The 17,742-nt window shown below is 39.4% G+C and overlaps 5 protein-coding genes and 1 long non-coding RNA gene across 10 annotated transcripts in view; 3 read left to right on the top strand and 3 right to left on the bottom strand.

Moving 5' to 3' along the window:
* Positions 1-1,036, bottom strand: part of LOC136259792 (protein lingerer-like) — a 13,985-nt gene extending 12,949 nt beyond the window's left edge. For both annotated transcript variants that reach the window (XM_066053333.1, XM_066053334.1), the window contains exons 1-4: positions 860-1,036; positions 611-687; positions 365-562; positions 149-311 (exon numbers count right to left, since the gene is read on the bottom strand). In XM_066053333.1, the coding sequence (XP_065909405.1) occupies positions 149-311; positions 365-562; positions 611-670 (421 nt within the window). In that variant the 5' untranslated portion in view covers positions 671-687; positions 860-1,036. The remainder of the gene's footprint in view (positions 1-148; positions 312-364; positions 563-610; positions 688-859) is intronic.
* Positions 1,037-3,120, top strand: LOC136259800 (uncharacterized). Its single transcript, XM_066053346.1, has 6 exons — positions 1,037-1,709; positions 1,770-1,936; positions 1,985-2,126; positions 2,174-2,368; positions 2,422-2,542; positions 2,591-3,120. Exons 1-6 carry the CDS (start codon positions 1,070-1,072, stop codon positions 2,991-2,993), a joined length of 1,668 nt encoding a protein of 555 aa, XP_065909418.1. The 5' UTR covers positions 1,037-1,069; the 3' UTR covers positions 2,994-3,120.
* On the bottom strand, positions 2,977-8,598 carry LOC136259790 (calcium-dependent secretion activator 2-like). 2 transcript variants are annotated; one of them, XM_066053329.1, is made up of 25 exons: positions 7,593-8,598; positions 7,369-7,538; positions 7,234-7,318; positions 7,111-7,179; positions 6,996-7,060; positions 6,828-6,936; positions 6,647-6,780; positions 6,415-6,590; positions 6,153-6,317; positions 5,872-6,008; positions 5,628-5,815; positions 5,479-5,580; positions 5,361-5,424; positions 5,160-5,310; positions 5,023-5,105; positions 4,534-4,699; positions 4,338-4,479; positions 4,132-4,287; positions 3,969-4,080; positions 3,888-3,923; positions 3,759-3,833; positions 3,623-3,706; positions 3,473-3,580; positions 3,320-3,424; positions 2,977-3,195 (listed from the first exon to the last, which is right to left on the bottom strand). In XM_066053329.1, the coding sequence occupies exons 1-25, from the start codon at positions 8,433-8,435 to the stop codon at positions 3,067-3,069; spliced, it is 3,654 nt and encodes a 1,217-aa protein (XP_065909401.1). In that variant the 5' UTR covers positions 8,436-8,598; the 3' UTR covers positions 2,977-3,066. The 2 variants fall into 2 exon arrangements, with proteins under 2 accessions (XP_065909401.1, XP_065909402.1); XM_066053330.1 differs by having other exon boundaries at positions 2,977-3,184.
* On the top strand, positions 8,592-15,357 carry LOC136259810 (serine/arginine-rich splicing factor 4-like). Of its 3 annotated transcripts, none has more exons than XM_066053358.1 (10): positions 8,592-8,817; positions 8,907-9,047; positions 12,810-13,426; positions 13,482-13,604; positions 13,657-13,866; positions 14,754-14,794; positions 14,841-14,885; positions 14,938-14,990; positions 15,042-15,162; positions 15,216-15,357. In XM_066053358.1, the coding sequence occupies exons 1-9, from the start codon at positions 8,738-8,740 to the stop codon at positions 15,154-15,156; spliced, it is 1,425 nt and encodes a 474-aa protein (XP_065909430.1). In that variant the 5' UTR covers positions 8,592-8,737; the 3' UTR covers positions 15,157-15,162; positions 15,216-15,357. The 3 variants fall into 3 exon arrangements, with proteins under 3 accessions (XP_065909430.1, XP_065909433.1, XP_065909432.1); XM_066053360.1 differs by lacking the exon at positions 15,216-15,357 and having other exon boundaries at positions 8,604-8,685; positions 8,730-8,817; positions 15,042-15,205; XM_066053361.1 differs by lacking the exon at positions 15,216-15,357 and having other exon boundaries at positions 13,660-13,866; positions 15,042-15,205.
* Positions 15,036-15,676, bottom strand: LOC136259831 (uncharacterized). The gene is made up of 3 exons (XR_010703370.1): positions 15,452-15,676; positions 15,340-15,396; positions 15,036-15,294 (listed from the first exon to the last, which is right to left on the bottom strand). It is a non-coding gene; the product is annotated as an uncharacterized lncRNA (long non-coding RNA).
* LOC136259801 (fibrinogen-binding protein-like) lies at positions 15,472-17,742 on the top strand. The gene is made up of 9 exons (XM_066053347.1): positions 15,472-15,738; positions 15,790-15,873; positions 15,924-16,098; positions 16,149-16,179; positions 16,233-16,287; positions 16,342-17,287; positions 17,343-17,448; positions 17,501-17,550; positions 17,604-17,742. The coding sequence occupies exons 1-9, from the start codon at positions 15,619-15,621 to the stop codon at positions 17,654-17,656; spliced, it is 1,620 nt and encodes a 539-aa protein (XP_065909419.1). The 5' UTR covers positions 15,472-15,618; the 3' UTR covers positions 17,657-17,742.

The following is a 17,742-nucleotide window of genomic DNA, read 5'->3' as shown; positions in this document are numbered from 1 at the left end:
AACACTGGATAACAAATTATTTGAACCTTTATGGCATACTGCAATGTATTTCAATAATTATACAACAGGTTTTCCTACTACAGAAGTGGCCTCACTGATGTAAATTTTGTGAGAACTTCTGGACAACTAAATTATCCCATATACTGACCAGCTCTGGATGTTCCTCCAAAACTTCTCGGTCCATCTCTGTTAGAAGAGGTACGACTGTCACCAGGGGCAACTATTGCATCAGCTCCTGATATAACACTAGCATCTGATGTTGGTTGATTTGCCTTCTTTTTACTTTTGCTTTTTTTAGTAGTCCATTCACTCTGTAACCAATACACCCTTTACCCAGCATATAACAGACACTACCAAAACTTACCTTAAAATTATCACTATCTAGTAGTGCACTAATAGTTGCTTCAGGATCAAAATTATTATCGTGAAGTGTGATGCAAATTTCATCCTCAGTTTTGTCAAGGACTATCGAAGCAACTTGCTGAATCTTGTCCTTTATATCTGCAGGTATCGTGTGGCTTTCTCCTATCCTACTGGCTATGTGAAGCTGCTCTTCAGAAGCCTGGCAACACACCCTAGTAACAACTACTTTCTAAATTATCCAGCTGACCTGTTTCGCTGTAGGCGGTAGTTGCTTACTACGTTGAGAGTAACTTGTAGTTCTACTCATATCTGATAAATAATATTCTAGAAGTGAAACAGAACATAATTTCTAAATAAAGCGCACCGAAATATCGAACTTCTCAACACGACACAAGAAAAATTTTAGAATTCCCTGAACACAAACGTTTTTGGCCATTAGTTATTTTAGCGGAAAACGACAAAACGTCAAACACAACATAAAGGGTAACCAACTTACGTCATTTATTCTCACAAGAGAGAGAATTTTAACGAATTCCTTTAACAAAACCCAGTGAAACTCATAAGTGAAGCGAAGGAACAATATTGATAACAGATTACAACAATCAACACGTGCTAACGTGAGCCCCGTAAACTACTACACAAGGAGGAGCACACGTGACAGCGTGACAAAATGACTTGATCAGCGTGAAAATAATAGAACATAAAGATGCAAAAATTAATCATGTGGGCTCGACTAAGTACTGTGGTGTGTTGTTTTTTGCTAGTATTCTCTGGCATCGTATGCAGTGACGATTGTAACAGAAAAATAACCAGGCGGAATTATTATAACAGTGATGTTCGGACAATTAAAGTCAGTAACCATTTTGGGGACATTTTTGTAAGAAAACATAACAATGAGTTGGAGGTACGCATACTCGTGACGGTCAACCTGACTGGGACTCTGCTACATGCTGCTAACCCACCCATTGTGTTTAGTAGTGATAGAGATGGAGGTCTGGTAATGGTTGGTCCTCTTGCTGGAGATAGCTCCTCTATGAAGCCATCATTATGTAGTAACACTTGGATGTTGTTACCACTCATCGCTGCTTTGATGTCCCACAGAAGAAGTTTTCTGATTGTAGCTGTAGTGCTTGTTTCCATATGGATCGGTACAACAACAGCCCAAGATAACTGCCCCACAGGGAATGTTGAAATACTTGTACCGAGGAATATGTGTTTCTCGGTCTCTAATAGTTCTACGAGTCCTCTAGTTCGTAGTCTTAATATTCTAGACTGTGTACCAGAAAATCGGCCACAAATCACAGATTGTACTATCTCAGGATACCTTTATCCCAACTGTACTGAAGGTACCATAATAATGTGGTTACTAGTATGTAGTGATGTACATGCGATATCCTCCTACTCAGGAAGCAATGGTGTAGAGGTGTCTTGGGATGTGCTGTTTTCCACAACCACTAACAACACCTTTCCTATGGCTGATAGCCCTATTCTAATAGAGTGGAGTTTAGTACCAGTTGCCTGCCCTACCTGTTCCCTAGTCAGCTCATTTACTACGTTATTTGAATTACATGAGGTTGGTCCTATAATTACTAATTCCTGATTTCATTGTGCCTTTGTCAAGGTGGCTGACTTGAGGAATTTTCAATCTTGGAGTAAAGTCTTACCATCACAGGACTTACTACTGGTTAATGGCAGTTCTGTAATGTTGTTATTAAGGGTGGATACACCAATGGAGGGTTACTCTATGCCTAAAGAATGTCGCAGTAAGAATGTTGATTTTTTTTTTTTTTGTATTGCATATATTTTTAAGTTCTTAGTGGTTCTACTGTTTTCACTAATAACATACCTCCCAATCCTGGTCCACTGAATGGCGAACTATCTTTTGATACAACTGAATTTAATCCCCATCATACAGCTATTGTAATGGCAGCTAGTGAAGTTTGCTTTCTTTTGAGAGGATTTGAAAATGATGTATGCAATGTTCTCACCTATCGTGCATCATTGGGTAAGTGTTAAAAGTAGATCATGAGTTTGGTAGTGTGTAGTTGTGTGTACAAGGTACCACTGTGTGTGGAAATGACTCCATCAATTGGATAACTCTCTCCTACCAGACAGGACCAGATAACATTATTAGTACATGCCTGCAAACTGAAAACAACACAGATTTGACCTCAGGAAGGTTTGTATATTGTCCATGTTATCTATCTGCATTTATCTCTGTCTGTAGGTATTATGTTGCAGTAGAGGCTGTGGATTATGTGGGGTTATCAAGAGTAGTCTGTCCTGGTGTAAGCTTTGTGATTGATGACACACCACCACAGTTTTTTAGCGTTATGCCAACCTGTTTGGCTGTCAATGAGGGAGGCTCAATTCCCCTTATATCCTGGAATATATCAGCCCTCTCAGAGATAGTAGTAATCCGTTATAATATTTCAGCAACCAGTACTGAAGCACAGAGCACACAAGACTTTGTTCAGTTTCCAGATGCTGTAATGCCTGTCCAATTAAATTATGATCTTAGCCAAGTGTTACAAGGTTACTCTGGTGATGCGTACTTGACTTTACAAGCTGAGAGTGGAGTAGGGCTCACTAATACGAATTATGTAGGTAGTGTCTCATGTACTGGATAATGAGAATAACATTTCATAATACTTATAGCAATTCGCACAAATCAAACTTATTCAGTATATGTAATGTTTAATTTCAGTTCTTGTACATCAGTTCACTACATGAACACTCCATACGTACTCGGTCACAGATCAAGTTATATACAGACATGTCACCTAATTGCTCCTCTTCCATCCCAGTACCCAGCAGCCGACTATGCATACACTGTGAATATTGTAATATAATTATGTGCATGTATGTGTGTAGTGCTATAGTGCATCTGTGTGTGGTGCATGTATACCACGTGTGTGTGTGTGTGTGTGTGTGTGGAAGTGGGAAGAAGTGTTACCTTCATGATAATCGAAATGGTTTGGTATTGATCAGGACAGAGGCTAAAGTCTGGACGCTGCTTCAACCACAGCTGCACTGAGGCACATTGCAACCCAAACCACTTCTACAATAAAAAGTCAAATAGTGTATTCCCAGTTGTTGAGGTTCTAACCTTCAATAGAATCTGTTGAGCCTCACTCATGTAACAATACTGGACCACATCTTCTAACATGGTTGACATACACTGAACATAGTCCTCTACTGGGACACTGGACAGATACTAGAAGGAAATGTCATGTAAAGGTTGACAAATGTCACTTACAAATATCTTCTTCAGTTTAGAAAGTCCACTGGTTGTGTCCCACTGTGACAGCTGTTGTAATAGCAGCTTCAGAGGCTGAGAGGCCTGTTGGAGCACACGCATGATGCTACAATGGTATTATAATAAAGTGTATTGCCTTTTCAGAAATCTGGGTGGCAGCTGTGTGGCAGGCGTCAAGTATGAAAGAAGCAATATCACCATGGTAGTTAGCCTGCAATAATGTCAGCTCTTAACTCGCACCATATCAATGTGATGTAATATGTACCATTTCTCGTCTAGTTGGCTTTAGCAATTTCATTGCCTAAAAAGAAACTAAGTAAGCATGAAAAAATTAGAGACTACCAGCCTGCTGTTGGAGATGGCAGAGGGAACACAGCATGCTAAATGCTTGCTGGGGTAACTTCATGTCGTACGTTTGAGGAACTTCACTAATCACAGATCTCAAGTGGACCAAAGTCCTACACAATGTACGCCACACTAAAGGGATTCTGCCTTAGCACAGGACTCACATGTTGGTGCAATATCGAAGTTGTTCAGCAGATATGGCATAACAGCGTTGCTGTAGGTGACAGTTGATGTCTTCGTCTGGCCACTGAAGTTCCTGGATCATCTGCTGAATGGAATGGAGTGCCTCCAAACAAGCTGCAATTGTAGCTACACAAGGACTAATAGTGCACAATCACTGGATAGTTACACAAGTGTAGGTAGAATTTACCATTCCTGTAGCCACTTCTCCTGCAAGAACAGTGCTTGTAGGTCCCTGCTGATAGCAGAGTCCAGTACACCGAGATACTGAATGACAACTGGTAAGAATAGCTGCTGGAGCTTCTCGTGAAAATGAAATCCATCAGTGAGATCTGTAAGTAAAAATCAGATGTCAGTTTACTCAAATACATATAACTTGCTGTCACTTTGAGTAATACAATAGTGGTTTAGCTTGTAGAATACTCTCAGAATTTCTCCACTTGCCAAGTCACTTAAAAGCAGTTGCTTCAAGGTGGTAGTTATGTCCACCTCCAACATAGACCAAAATGAGTCTACATGAATCTTTAATGCCATCGGAAATTGAGATAAATCCTTAATCAGACGAATAAACAAGGGTATGAAACAAGAATGTCACAACACAATAATTTATTGTGACAAAATTCCATGATGGAGTGTCACTGCCCAGATTATGTTGTAACATGTTCCTACACATAATCTGAATACTAGTATGCAGACCACAATTTACATAAGCACTATTATTACTACAAGCTAGGTTCTTCCTAGCACAAGTTATGTTGTGACATGACAAATGTTGATAACACATGACATAAATATATTATGTGCTGTGGCATCTGTATAGTACGAAACCAGCATTTGTATGTAAAGTGCAACTTATACATTTGGCAAAATCTTACTGATAAAAAGAAATCATGTAGCTCACACATGTACTCCACAGACAGTTCTGTTAAGCCAATTAACTGTGGAATGGTTAGTAGTCCTGCAAATATGGACTGACCATGCATACTGCAAGACAAGCAGGTGTTACTCTAACTTGTGCGTTCATCAGCAGACAACAAATTCAGGAGGGCTTTATAGCTGCACAATGCTGCTTTCTTCAACAGGCTCTCCACCATCTCATTGATATTGTGATCACGTAATTCCGTGCTCAGTTCCTCCCCCTCTGTAAGTAGCACCTTGGAGACCTAACATACATATGGTACCTTCCACCATGTACACACCATTGCACACTTACTGCACAAAATAGCTTCAGACTAACTTCCAAGTCGGACTTGGGGCATGCAAATGGAAAACAACTTCTGAATAGCAAAAGTAATATCCAATGTGAAATGGCAGTACAACTGTATACAGACCTGAAATTTTCAATTTTATGCTTAAGCAGCTCATCAATCTCCTTACACAACTCAAGAAACATTTCACTATCTTGAGTAGTAACTACTACCAAATGGTCCTGCCTGAAATAGGTCTGTTATAACAGATGTACATAGGATAGCAGACTCACACTTTCCCGTTAATGGCCATTTTACAAAAAGTAAAACTAGATAGCATCATGACCGGATCACATGAGTGGCCAGCCCACTCCCTGGCAACCGACTCTGACAGAGTCACCAAGTGTAGGAAGATGGAACGAATCCCGTAACGTTGACAATACTCTTCTAAAACATAATTCTGGTCAGGTGAAAATAATCCCTACAAGAAAAAAAATTACCCAACTACATCCAATACCTTATATCACACATACATACCCTGCTAAAGACAGTTTCTTTCATACGATAATTCAACATCATATGATATAACTTGTTCAACAGTTCCTGATGGACAGTATCAGATATGGAAGTACTGGAAAATTGTCTTAGTTGGTCTAGCATCAGTAAGCTAGTACCTGAAGACAGCAATAAAACATTCACAACAATATTTGAACTGGATAGCAGCAGCATGTATTTCAACTGTTATTAAATGCCTATTACTATCATATTTTTATACTATAGTTAATATTTAGGGCTTCAATAACAGATACTGGTAATACCTTCACTGCTGGTAGTTGAATCAGGTGGACAGGGTTTGTATGATTGTGCTGTAGCTCTTGTTAACCACTGCAGCCAGCCTTGCCGTTCGTTGGAGTCCCTGACACCAAATTGTATTCTACAAGGCTCTTTGAATATTACAAATTCCACCTGGCCACTATTACGACCTAGTCAATGACAATTTTTAAAAAAAACTGATTTTAAAATGCAATGATGATAATGCATGCATGCAGTGTATGCACACACAAACATTATATACTGTACCTGCTGTACTGGTGTTTTCTAAGTAGTCCACCGTGTACCCATCCAGTGCCAGCACTTTCCTAGGACTAGTACCATTGATTGCATAGGAACACAGTAGGTACTTCTGAAAGTAGACAAGTGCAAAGAATCGTTTCTTCCACTCCTGAAAGACTAAGCAACCCTGAGCATACAGAAAGCTACCAAATACAATCAGTAATTACAGCACAATCCCCATGTAGTATGGCAGTGTTACCCGCATCGTTTCATATGTGGAGGCATCTTCATGTTAATTGTGATACGTAGCCGAGGGCCTTGTTTTTGATCTGGAGATGCCATATCTATCATTTCTGTAAAACTATAAGCTGATGGGCATGGATTGATCACCACCTAAATAAGACAAAATAATATACCACTAATTCTGAGTACAGTCATACTTTTCCCAGTATCTTGTCATTTTTAAAGATGCCTTTTGATACCACCTTCAGCTGTAATTTCAGTCCAGGTACCGGACTAGATGTCTCAAATGACCCCTCAGTGTCAAACCTATACACAATGTATTGAATGTCATTGTTTACCACTGACACAACAGCATACAAGTGTACCTCGCACAGCCATCATCTGGTGTGACTCCATCAGTGACTAGCGGCTGGTGACTGTTTCCAATCAACTAACACAACAGAAATAGTGACAGAATCACTCTAGAAATGAAGTACATACCTGAAATTCACAATACAATGACTGTCCTTCACTTACACCGACAATATCTATAGCTTCATGCACTGTCACCTACACACACAACACACACAAAGTTATTATATATGCCATTATATTTTTACATGCCTTTAGTTGAAATTTCATACAAATATTATTCTTGGGTATTGTATCTTCACCACTCTCACTGGAGACGTCCACAGACAGAATGGTTCTGAGGTTGTTTTACAAGGACAATAAATAACAGTATACCTGAGCTCTTACCGGAGTTTAGACCTTCTCTTCCTCTTGGAATAGTAGTGGCTGGTGGGATATGAGGGAGAATGTGGTAGTTCAACTTTCTTCAGTAGCTTTCTGATATGCGCCACCAGCTCACTACAAATCTGCTCCCTCCTTTCTGCCGAAAAGATGCCAATGTATGAGAAGCCATCAGGCTGGTAAGTACAAATGATATCATAGACAGCCAGCACTAAGCGCCAACATGATACCTTCGATGCCTTCTCTATCCTTGCCTTCAGTTCCTGTTTAAGAACACTTTCTTGTTCCTCTCTATTGTTGATCTGGTACTCTGTAACAATGGCATGATGGTCAATTGGTGATATCTTTAGTATCTCCTGGAACATTCTGTAAAATGAATCAGTGTTCATGATGGGGTTATTAGCAGGGTTCTTAATCAGACCAACTCTAGGAAGAGTGGAAGCTCGTCGGCTTGAAAACCATTCACGTGAGTCAATATCCAACAGCTCATCAAAATGGCTCAAGCAAGAGTGAAGGCTTTCTTCTATACTATCCTTACCTGCTTTGCACAAATGCCTATGAGCATGAATCTTGAAGATGTGGCGTAATTCACGAAGCGAGAATTCTCCATTGGTAGCTCTAATGATCACATCATTTCGGTTCAGAACCACCTTGTAGTACCACTTCAAACAACTACAAAATTCTGCCTCTGTTGTTGGATCTGTCAAAGCAACAGCAATCTTGTCACAAATTGCTCTGTATGAGGATTTGGTCAATCTCATTGGAAACACAGTAGTGGTAGGCTGGCTGTACGGATTAAACGGATAAGCAATGCATCGCAACAAGAGAAGATAAAGACGAAACCGATTCCCGTCTTCACGTTCATTCTGCACCTGGTGTGCACACGAGGGATCACTGGAGTACTCGCTGGAGACAGTGACTTGATGGAAATACTTATCCGATGATTGCACTAATGAAGTTTCGTCATTGCTGCGAGCTTCCGTGCTGTTATCGTGCAATGGCTTGGGCCATATGACGGGGATGTTTTCTGTAGATGAACATGAGCTATCCTCTGCTTCGTCATTAGCTATCATAGCTAGCTAGATACGTATTTGTACTTAGTCCTTCATGTGACTGCTTAAGCCAATCTGGCACGAAAATTAAATAGCACCTCAAAGGAATAATAATTCCACGAATAGCAGCAATCCGTATCATCTTGCAGGCGAACTTGTGCAACCTTAATTAGAATAAAGTGGGCATTATTTGGAACAATGTTTACATCGTGGCTATGATCGTGGTTTACATGAGTTCAAAATTCAGATGCTAAATCAACCAACTCTACAGGTTTTTAACACTACTCTGAAGGATTACTGTACTATTTAGTGCAGAATCGACTATGCATACGGTCGAACTGAAATGCACGGTGCCAGTTGGCGCTGCTAATGAAGCTTTCTTCAACAACGCAAAGAATGTCAGGTACCCCTCCTTACCCAAAGCACAATACATTAAATTGGATATAAAGTGTACAGAAGCGAAGTTTTGAACTGTAATTTATTTTCATCCAGGGATTTCTTTGCCCGTGATGGCAGTTGTACTATAATCAACAACTGGAATGAAACGGTAATGACTGACGGACAGAAAGTCGTACGATACACAGTAGTGTTGAAGTTTGATGATCAGATGGTTGCAAACAGTGTCAAACAAAAGTTAGTACAATTTGATGTCACCTTATCTGCAATTATGTCACAATGCAAAAATGACGACAAGAGTGGGGGTACTTTGTACAGAGAACCATTGGAAATTATGACGTTTCAAGATGTTCCCATGCAGAAAGAAGGAGAAAACTCCGGTGAGACTTATTAACTGAGACTTATTAGCTTTTGAAGACAAAACCAGACCTAGGAAGTTTTGAAAAACGTGAAAACGTGTGCCCCTACATCAGAAGATAGTTAATAAGTCTCTCTCATGTTTTCTTCATGTGGAACATCTCAAAACGTTATCCCTTCCAATGGCTCCCTGTCAGTGGCGTAGCCAAACCCAGGTAAGCCAGGGCATTGCCCTGGCATCAGACTATTTTGCCCCACCATCAGCCACCCAGAGCCCTGAGCAATTAAAGACATGGGCTGGATTAAAGTTAGCTACTCTATTATTGTACAAGAATCCGGTAGATAGCATAACTTACTAACCGTGTTATTTTCACCGATGTCTTTCTTTCCGACTAGTCAATGGACAGAGATGGGATTATCCAAGGGATTTTCCCTATGAGTAACTCGATTGTGTACAAATAAAAGGAGGCAATAAATAAAATGAGATCATGTGATTACAAAAAAAAACGTGCAGTATTGTGACAAGGAGTGAAGGACAAGGATTATTATTAACTCTTCCAGTATAGTGGGATGGATAGTTAACAATTGGATTAACTTGTGTAACTATTGGTACAGTCAAAACTCGAATCAGAGAATCAATAGAGGTGAGATATTCGATGCATTAGCACCCGTCTAGCCACGTAGATACTACTACTACTACTACTGAAGTGATAGTTCAAACGGTATGGAATGCTTATTCAGTCAGCAATTGTTTTCTTTTTTTTATTTCTAGGCTGTGGCACTGGCAAAGCACAGTCATCACGTGATACAACACCATAAGCGCCTCGTGCTTTAATTAAGGTTTCTTCCAAGTCTAGAATTAAAGCAGAGATGTGTATATGTGTAACACCTTGGGGTTACTGACGACTCCGCTTAGTAGCTACCACTTCTACTTCACCTTAGTAACAACCCTTTTATTATCAAAGAGGCGGGACTATTGCATACGCACGCACATGACATCACCCGCATTACGTACATATGCATACATATGCGCAATATAATACTACAATAAATAGTTATTATCACATTTCCCCCCTCTTAAGATGAAGCGTCCTCACTGTGATATCGTAGTGGACAATTCTTTGAAAAGTATCCAGTGGCATTGCAGTTGTAGCAACGTTTCTGGTTGTTGGTGCAAGACTGAGTGCCTCTATCATTTGTTTGCTGGTCTAAATCCTTTACGGGACCATCCGATTTCTTTGTGTAAGACACTCCAGAACCAGAATGGACTATGTCTCGCAACTTTGCTTCCTCAAACGTTACTATCTAACAATTTCTCAAAGCTTCCTTCTAAACCAGCTACTTTCACCTTAATTGCTTGCTTCAAGCCAACAGCAAATTGATTTGCTAACATCAAACGAGCCATGTGTTCTGTTTCTGGTGCTCCCTGCTGAGCTTGAGGATAGGCACGGAAAAACAAGGTACGCAATTCCTGAGCATACATAACAACACTTTCATTTGGCCCCTGCCTTCAGTCATGAAAAAGACTACTCTGTGTCGCCTGTAAACGAACTGGTGTAAACCGTTTCTTCATTTCATGTACAAGACTATCATAATCAGCCCGTTGCTGAGTACTGCATGACCGGTAAAATGAAAAAGCTTGCCCACTTAGCCTTGTAGTTAAGTTAGCTAGTTTTGTACGGTTGTCCCATTGATAAGCTGATGCTACTAGTTCGAACTATTCAATCCAGTCTGTGAATTGTTCATCTTCAGATTCATTTACTGCACCACTAAACTTTCCCAATGGTGGGATACTCATCTGAGTTATTAACTCAGCCGGATAAATACTTTGGTACAAAGGGGATAGGAATGTTCTCAGTGATCTACCAGGTAAAGCCATTACTCCATCACTATTACTCAGCTGTTCCCTGACTTCGACCAACTCTTTTAGTAGTTTATCTTCAGTTTCCTGCCAACTTCGTTTCTCTGGCAGCACCGCCTTTTCAACCTCCAACTCGAGCTTAGCCCGGACATACTCCTGCTCCACTGCTGATGATTCCAGCACTTCCCCCTCTAGTCGTTTCACCTCCTCTCTCAGGCTATCGACTTCGGTTCTCACCGTCTCAACTTCCTCCACAGCCATACTCTCTCTCTCCTGGCTCTCGTGAAGAAGTTGATGCAATTTGTCCAGTTCTGAGCGCAGTTGTCCCACCTCCTCTAGCTCGCTCAGCAAGGCCATTCTTCACATTATTACGTCTTCCCCACGGTACAACAAAGTTTCCGCTTGTGGTTACAAATATCAGCTGTTAGCCCTACCTCCAACTTAGAATAGGCTATTGCACAAACGCTGTCTTTTCTTCTCTGTTATCTCTCGGCTGTTCTCCCCAGACAAGCCCCCAAATGTAACACCTCGGGGTTACTGACGACTCCGCTTAGTAGCTACCACTTCTACTTTGCCTTAGCAACAACTCTCTTATTATCAAAGAGGCAGGACTATTGCATGCGCACGCACATGACATCACCCGCATTACGTACACATACATACATACGTGTAGTATAATACTACTACAATAAATAGTTATTATCACATATGGAATAAAAGGTCAATAGCTAGCGTTCACCTCTAGTAAGGTTAAAGTGCATTAGTCATGCATACAATAGTGTGGGTAAAGTATACGTAGTGATGCATACACGTTTTTAGAATGCTGTATTGATGTCCATATGAAGATGGGCATGTGTATGTGTGTTGCATGGTTGAAAGGCTTGCCCACCCAGTGCCCTGACATGGTAAAAAGTCTGGCTACGCCACTGCTCCCTGTATCCCACTCTTTTTGCCATTTTTGTGTTGTGACGTAATTGCGGATAAGGCTTATTGACATACAAACAAATTTTTGTGTGTAGGGCATATTGTAAAGTGTTGACATAATATTTCTGAGTTTGCCCGTTTCTTTTGATTAGTTGAACATAATATTGATTGTACGCATACCTACCAGTAACCAAGCTCTCAAATGTGCCTTCATGGGTTTAGACAACTGTATAGATATTTCTGGGTAGGCCATTGATTCATGAATACAGCTGTCCTGAGTGTCATAACTATTGCAAGGTGCTAACTATTCTTGCGCTCGTAAGTCACAAATACCTTGTCATTAGAGCTGGGTGGTTTGTCAAAGCCAGTACAGTATTATAGAAAATAATAAAATATGGTAGAAATGTATTTTTTTAATTGAATAAATAAACTTCCTTTTGGTAAGTGTGGTGGAAAGTTGATGAAAATGCTAAAATGACTTTAGAAAGTTGGAGGTGGTGGTGGTGGCAATGGCATCAGGGACAACAGGTTTTCACTAGTATTGAAAGTGGTGTAGAATGACCTCGCATTTGCTGCATAACACACCCTATACTGTGGAACTTCAGTTATCCAGACCCCACTTATCCAGATTCTTGGTTAACTAAACTACAGAAATGACTGCTCTATTAGAGTAGTGACTGTTCTATTAGGGTAGTTGAAATACTGATATTAAAAAAAAAAGTTTTTTATGGTTATTTATACACAGTTTCAGAGATACGGACTTTTCAGACTTATGGACCACTCCTGGTCCCAGGGGTTCGGATAACTGTGGTTTAACTGTACTTGTTTGTGGTTACCTGTTGGTGTTATTGTGGCAGGTACAATAACAAGATCATTCATGGAACAAGAGTGTATGCTGACTGGTACAACACTGCTGAGTCAAAGAAGAATAAAAAGAAGAAAACAGCGAATGAAATTGATGAATATAAACTATTGGATGATGAATTACAAGAATCAAAGCCTTATTCCAGTCTCTTGTCTTTTCCAGAAATATATCCAACGCATGACTCTTTAGATAGTAAATCATCCACTCAATTACTCCATCCTAGTTCTTCCAGGAGGTTATCAGAAGAAAGAAGGACTAGTCCTAAATCAAGAAGTGGTAGTCGTTCCCTTTCTAAAGTTTCCCGGTCATCATCACGTGTATCAAGAGATAGCAACTCACTTAGCGTTAGTCCTACTCCGCACTCGTCCTCCTACCGTGATCATGGCAGCCATTCGCGATCTCGTAGTCACCGTTTAAGAACTCCATCTTGGTCTCCTACCCGCCATTCCAGGAGTGCGTCTTCACAAGACTCTTCTCCTATAAGAGACAGAAAGGAGAGATTCTACCTAGAACCAGTTGCATCACTAAACACTATGTCTACAAGAAGTAGTACTAGCATACAAGATAGGATGAAGTTTAAGTCCTCTTATACCAAACCAAAGAGCAGAGGTACTGTAGTGTACATATATCATACCATTATTGGTCTTATGTGTGACATCATCAGATACTAGATCTTCAAAGTGGAAAAAAGGTAGGGCCCTAACTCCTGTACACAAGAAGAGAAATTACAGAAGTCAACGGAGTACTAGAAGTGGTAGCAGAGAAAGGAGGTGGTCCAGCCACAGTGGTCTGTTATTTGTTGAACTGTTTATTGAGCTTATTATGCCTCTTGTGTGCAGAAGACAGGGAGGTGGAGTTGGATGATGATAACCTTCAAAGAATATTAAGTAAAGAAGACAAAGATGAAGAGCAGGAAGATATCAAGGATGAAATGCTTGAACTGGGAGAAATAAACGAAGGAGAATTTGTTGATAGCTTTATTGGTACACAACAACATATGAATGCGTTTGACTTACTCCTACCAACTATGGAACATCAGCTCAGATCAGGTATTTAATCTGTTGCATCAAGAGTTCATGTTATCTTTATACTGATATCTGAACTCTTGTGTCTGCTGTTGTTTTCCAAACGCCTCACTTTAATTCTACCAACAAGGTTTAAACTAGGAGATCCTCCAAATCATGTATATAGACCATTCTGTGCCTAGTGCCTACATAATTTTCTCAGCATTCAGGTTTGGTTAATACATAGCAAGTTGCTCATGAATGTTTTTATCTGGTGTTTAAAAGGGTGTGGGTTAAACTAACATACCTCAGTGATATCATTTGTCAAATGATTATGTTGTGGAAGTTTTTTCTTCATCAAGAAAGACTAAGTAAACCGATTTGTCTCTCATAACACTAATAATCCATGTGAGTCATCATATGTTAGTGTGAAAAAAACAACATAACATTCTTACTTACATACCAGTTGTTTAGTCCTTTCCCAACTAGTTTGACACTGTGACACTTATTTATTGGTGATCTTACTGCTGTTTATACACGGCAGTCTATAGAGATTTACTATTATTCCGATAGTTAGTCATTTTAATGTAAGCATCATTATAGTTTTTATTCAAGTTATACCAACTACCGTATAGCCTAAATATTTTGAGGGGCAAATTTTTGAGGTTATTTAAAATATTGCTGCAGATTTTCAAACAATCCCAAAATGTGTTAGACTGTATGGGGGTTTAAATATTTCAAGGATAACTTTTTTGCTGGTAACTCCCAAAACCACGAAATCAGCAAAAAAAAATTCTCCCATCAAATATTTAGGCTATATACAGTACCAATGAGGAATCTTTAGGTGGTAAGACTTTCTGAATATTCAGTAGCTAGAATAGTACTCTTATATGATAAAAGAATATATATGACATTTAACTGTTGTTCCATAGGCTCAGTGACTTCTGACAGTGAGTTATCTGATAATGGCGAGGTAAGAACTACTTTTAAAATTAACACAATCAATACTTTCTTTGTAGTCAGCACCGGTTGATTTTTCGGCTTGCAAGGCATTAATTATGAAGGTGGTGCTAAAAATGTAATGTTTTGTAGCTATAATAATAACTATTGTTTCAGGATTATATTGAAAGAGCTAAAGTACTGGCATCCTCTTGTAACATGCTTGTCAGGTACTAAACGTACAGTTATTTTTGAGATATTTCATTACCCATGTTTTGTAGCCAAGACCCTTCTATAGCCGAGCACCTTCGTTATTCATTACACGCCAACTTAATGAAACTTGGACAAATGTATTTACATGGGATACAATGTGAACTTCAGCGTCACAAGAAATAGCAGATTGTATGTATGGTTTTTAACATGTATTAGTACACATGTATCTTGATGTACTGCAGGAACATGTTTGGCAGTTATCTGTATCTAGTGCAATGCTTCCATCAGATATAACTATGGAAGTATTGGGAATTTTGCAACCTACAAATAATTGAATTGAATAAGTTAGCTATTCAGTCTGCATACCTGCTACTCCTGAGCCCATTTCTTGCACATCTCCTTCTTCATTGTCATCTTGGTACTCTGCCACATTTATTAAACACTCAGCTAATTTATATTTTAATTACAGGTGCCTTACCATCAAGAGGAAGCGCTATTGCATTGGTAAAAATGCAGAAAATGAAATATGCTGCACAGGCCAAGCAATATCGATGAAACATTTTGCTATAATGAGGTGAACCCCGTTACTTAGCAAGTTACTTAGGTTACTCGGCGCCTGCGCGTATTGTTTATGCTGGGACCACGATGCGGAAGCTTTGGCTGTTAAAAGAAGATTATGAACTTTTCCAGCAGGAAATTAATCCTCATGAGTTTATATTCTTTAGAAACCACATTGGAACTTTTAAGAGAATGTGGGAAGACCAGGTTAGTGTGTATTCTAATTGCACGAAAAAGGTAAAGCGGAATGTATCTTAGGGAAAACAGTTCTGGACTAAGTACGTTGAAACTTTTAAAGAGTATGTTCGCAAACATGGATGTGTTAAGGATTTGATTAAAAAGGTACTCCTATTTCATTAATGACGTGGTCACGTGACCTGGTGTACATATAGCATTGTGATACTATAACTAAAGAAGAAATGGACTTAGCTGTAGATGAAGTGTTTATATATATATTTACTGAGTTTGTAACTGGTAAAGTTAGTATGGCAAAAAACTTAGTGATGGATTGTGTAGTTGTGGCACAAAATCAACATACTCTTTCACAGCTGGACAAGCAGTCTTGTAGTAAGTAACCATGTGTATGGAAATGTGTTATGTTGCTAATTCTTTGCTAGTTCAAAATCCTTTCTACTCCAAAACCACAAGGTAACTATAGTAAAATACAAATTGTTGTATGTTTATTGTTACATTCTAAACAGGGAAGTGTTTAGGAAGTTATTTGGACCGCCTAATGAGAGACGTACCTATATGAAGGTTATATAATGTGGTAGTAGAGTTGTATTTAATAATATGTAATTCTAATTGCAGCTCTTGTGTGGATACCCAGTGTTTGTAAGGTTTGCAGGGTCTATAGTTGTCGCATTAAGGAGGTGGCTAGAGGCTGAAGTTATTGATGTTGATAGTGAATATGCCGTGAAGGCATACTTTGATCTTATACATGAAGGAAGTCCTGATAGTTCTAAGCAGATTAAAATGAAGACAGTGGCTGTTGGGATTAGTCGTAATCGTGAGAAAGGTGGCGTTGATCTGCATATCACCAAGGACCTGCATAAACCAACAGAACACTCTTATGACATTCATGTGCCCAAGAAGAAGAAGGGCAACAAAACAAAGTCAAAGCATAGTCTAAAGAATTTGCATGCACTGAAAAGTGCCACCAGTAACAATGATCCTCTGTTACCACAAATTGAGCAAGCACGTGATGACGATGATGATGACGAATATGATGATGATTATGATGATGATGATGATGATGAAGAAGAAGAAGAAGAAGAAGAAGAGGAAGAAGAAAGTGACACCGACAGTATGAATGTTGTGGAGGCCCTTCCTAGTGAAAGTCAACAAGATATTGTTACAAAGGATGAAGAGGGTGATGATAGTTTATCTGATGAAAAATTTGATGAAAAGGCTGACAACAAAACTGTTGTTACTGCTAATGGAGAGCAAGTTAATGAGCAGCCTAATGGAGAGTGTGATGAAGACAAACATAATGCCATATATGTTGACAAACCTGATTATAACTACGCTGACACACCTGGTGGTACTTGTGACAAGACTGATGACAAACCAAACGGCAAACCTGATGATGAACCGAATGGCAAACCTGACGACAAATTAAATGACCAACTTGATGATGACAAACCAATTGGCAATCCCGATTACAAATCTGATGACAAACAGAATGGCAGACCTGATGACGTACAGGATAGTCCTGAAAGTGTCACTGTTACAGAGTGCAGTGATATCACTAATGGTAACAGTAATGTTTGTTACATCAAAATTTTTTGTAATTTTTCTCACCTTTGTAGAAGGCCAGCTGGCTACCTACGAGGATAAGATAGTAGCAAAACTTCACAGTTGTGCTAATTGCAAGATTGTCGAGACAGAGCCAAAAACGTTCAAGAGATGCCACAAGTTAGTTAGATCTTAACTGTGCTTTGTGTTGACTGTTTCCATCTTGAATTAGGTGCAAAGGAAAGTCTAACCCTCGGTATTACTGCAGCAGAGATTGCCAAGGTTCTTCCAGCTCAATTACTGTTACTTTTATTATTCTTTCCTTTTCCACACAGCTCTTGACTGGAGATCAAGACATAAGCTGGACCACAGAAACATTAATAATTAATCTTGTGATTAATTAACAATCAAAACTATATGATTTAGGAATTTGTACAAACGAATATCTTACATACATTCGATACCGAAACGAAA

The sequence above is a fragment of the Dysidea avara genome, chromosome 7 (genome assembly GCF_963678975.1).
Source record: "Dysidea avara chromosome 7, odDysAvar1.4, whole genome shotgun sequence".
Taxonomy (NCBI): Eukaryota; Metazoa; Porifera; class Demospongiae; order Dictyoceratida; family Dysideidae; genus Dysidea; species Dysidea avara.
The sequence above is the reverse complement of the archived record's forward strand: the minus strand, read 5'-3'. Positions and strand labels throughout refer to the sequence as shown.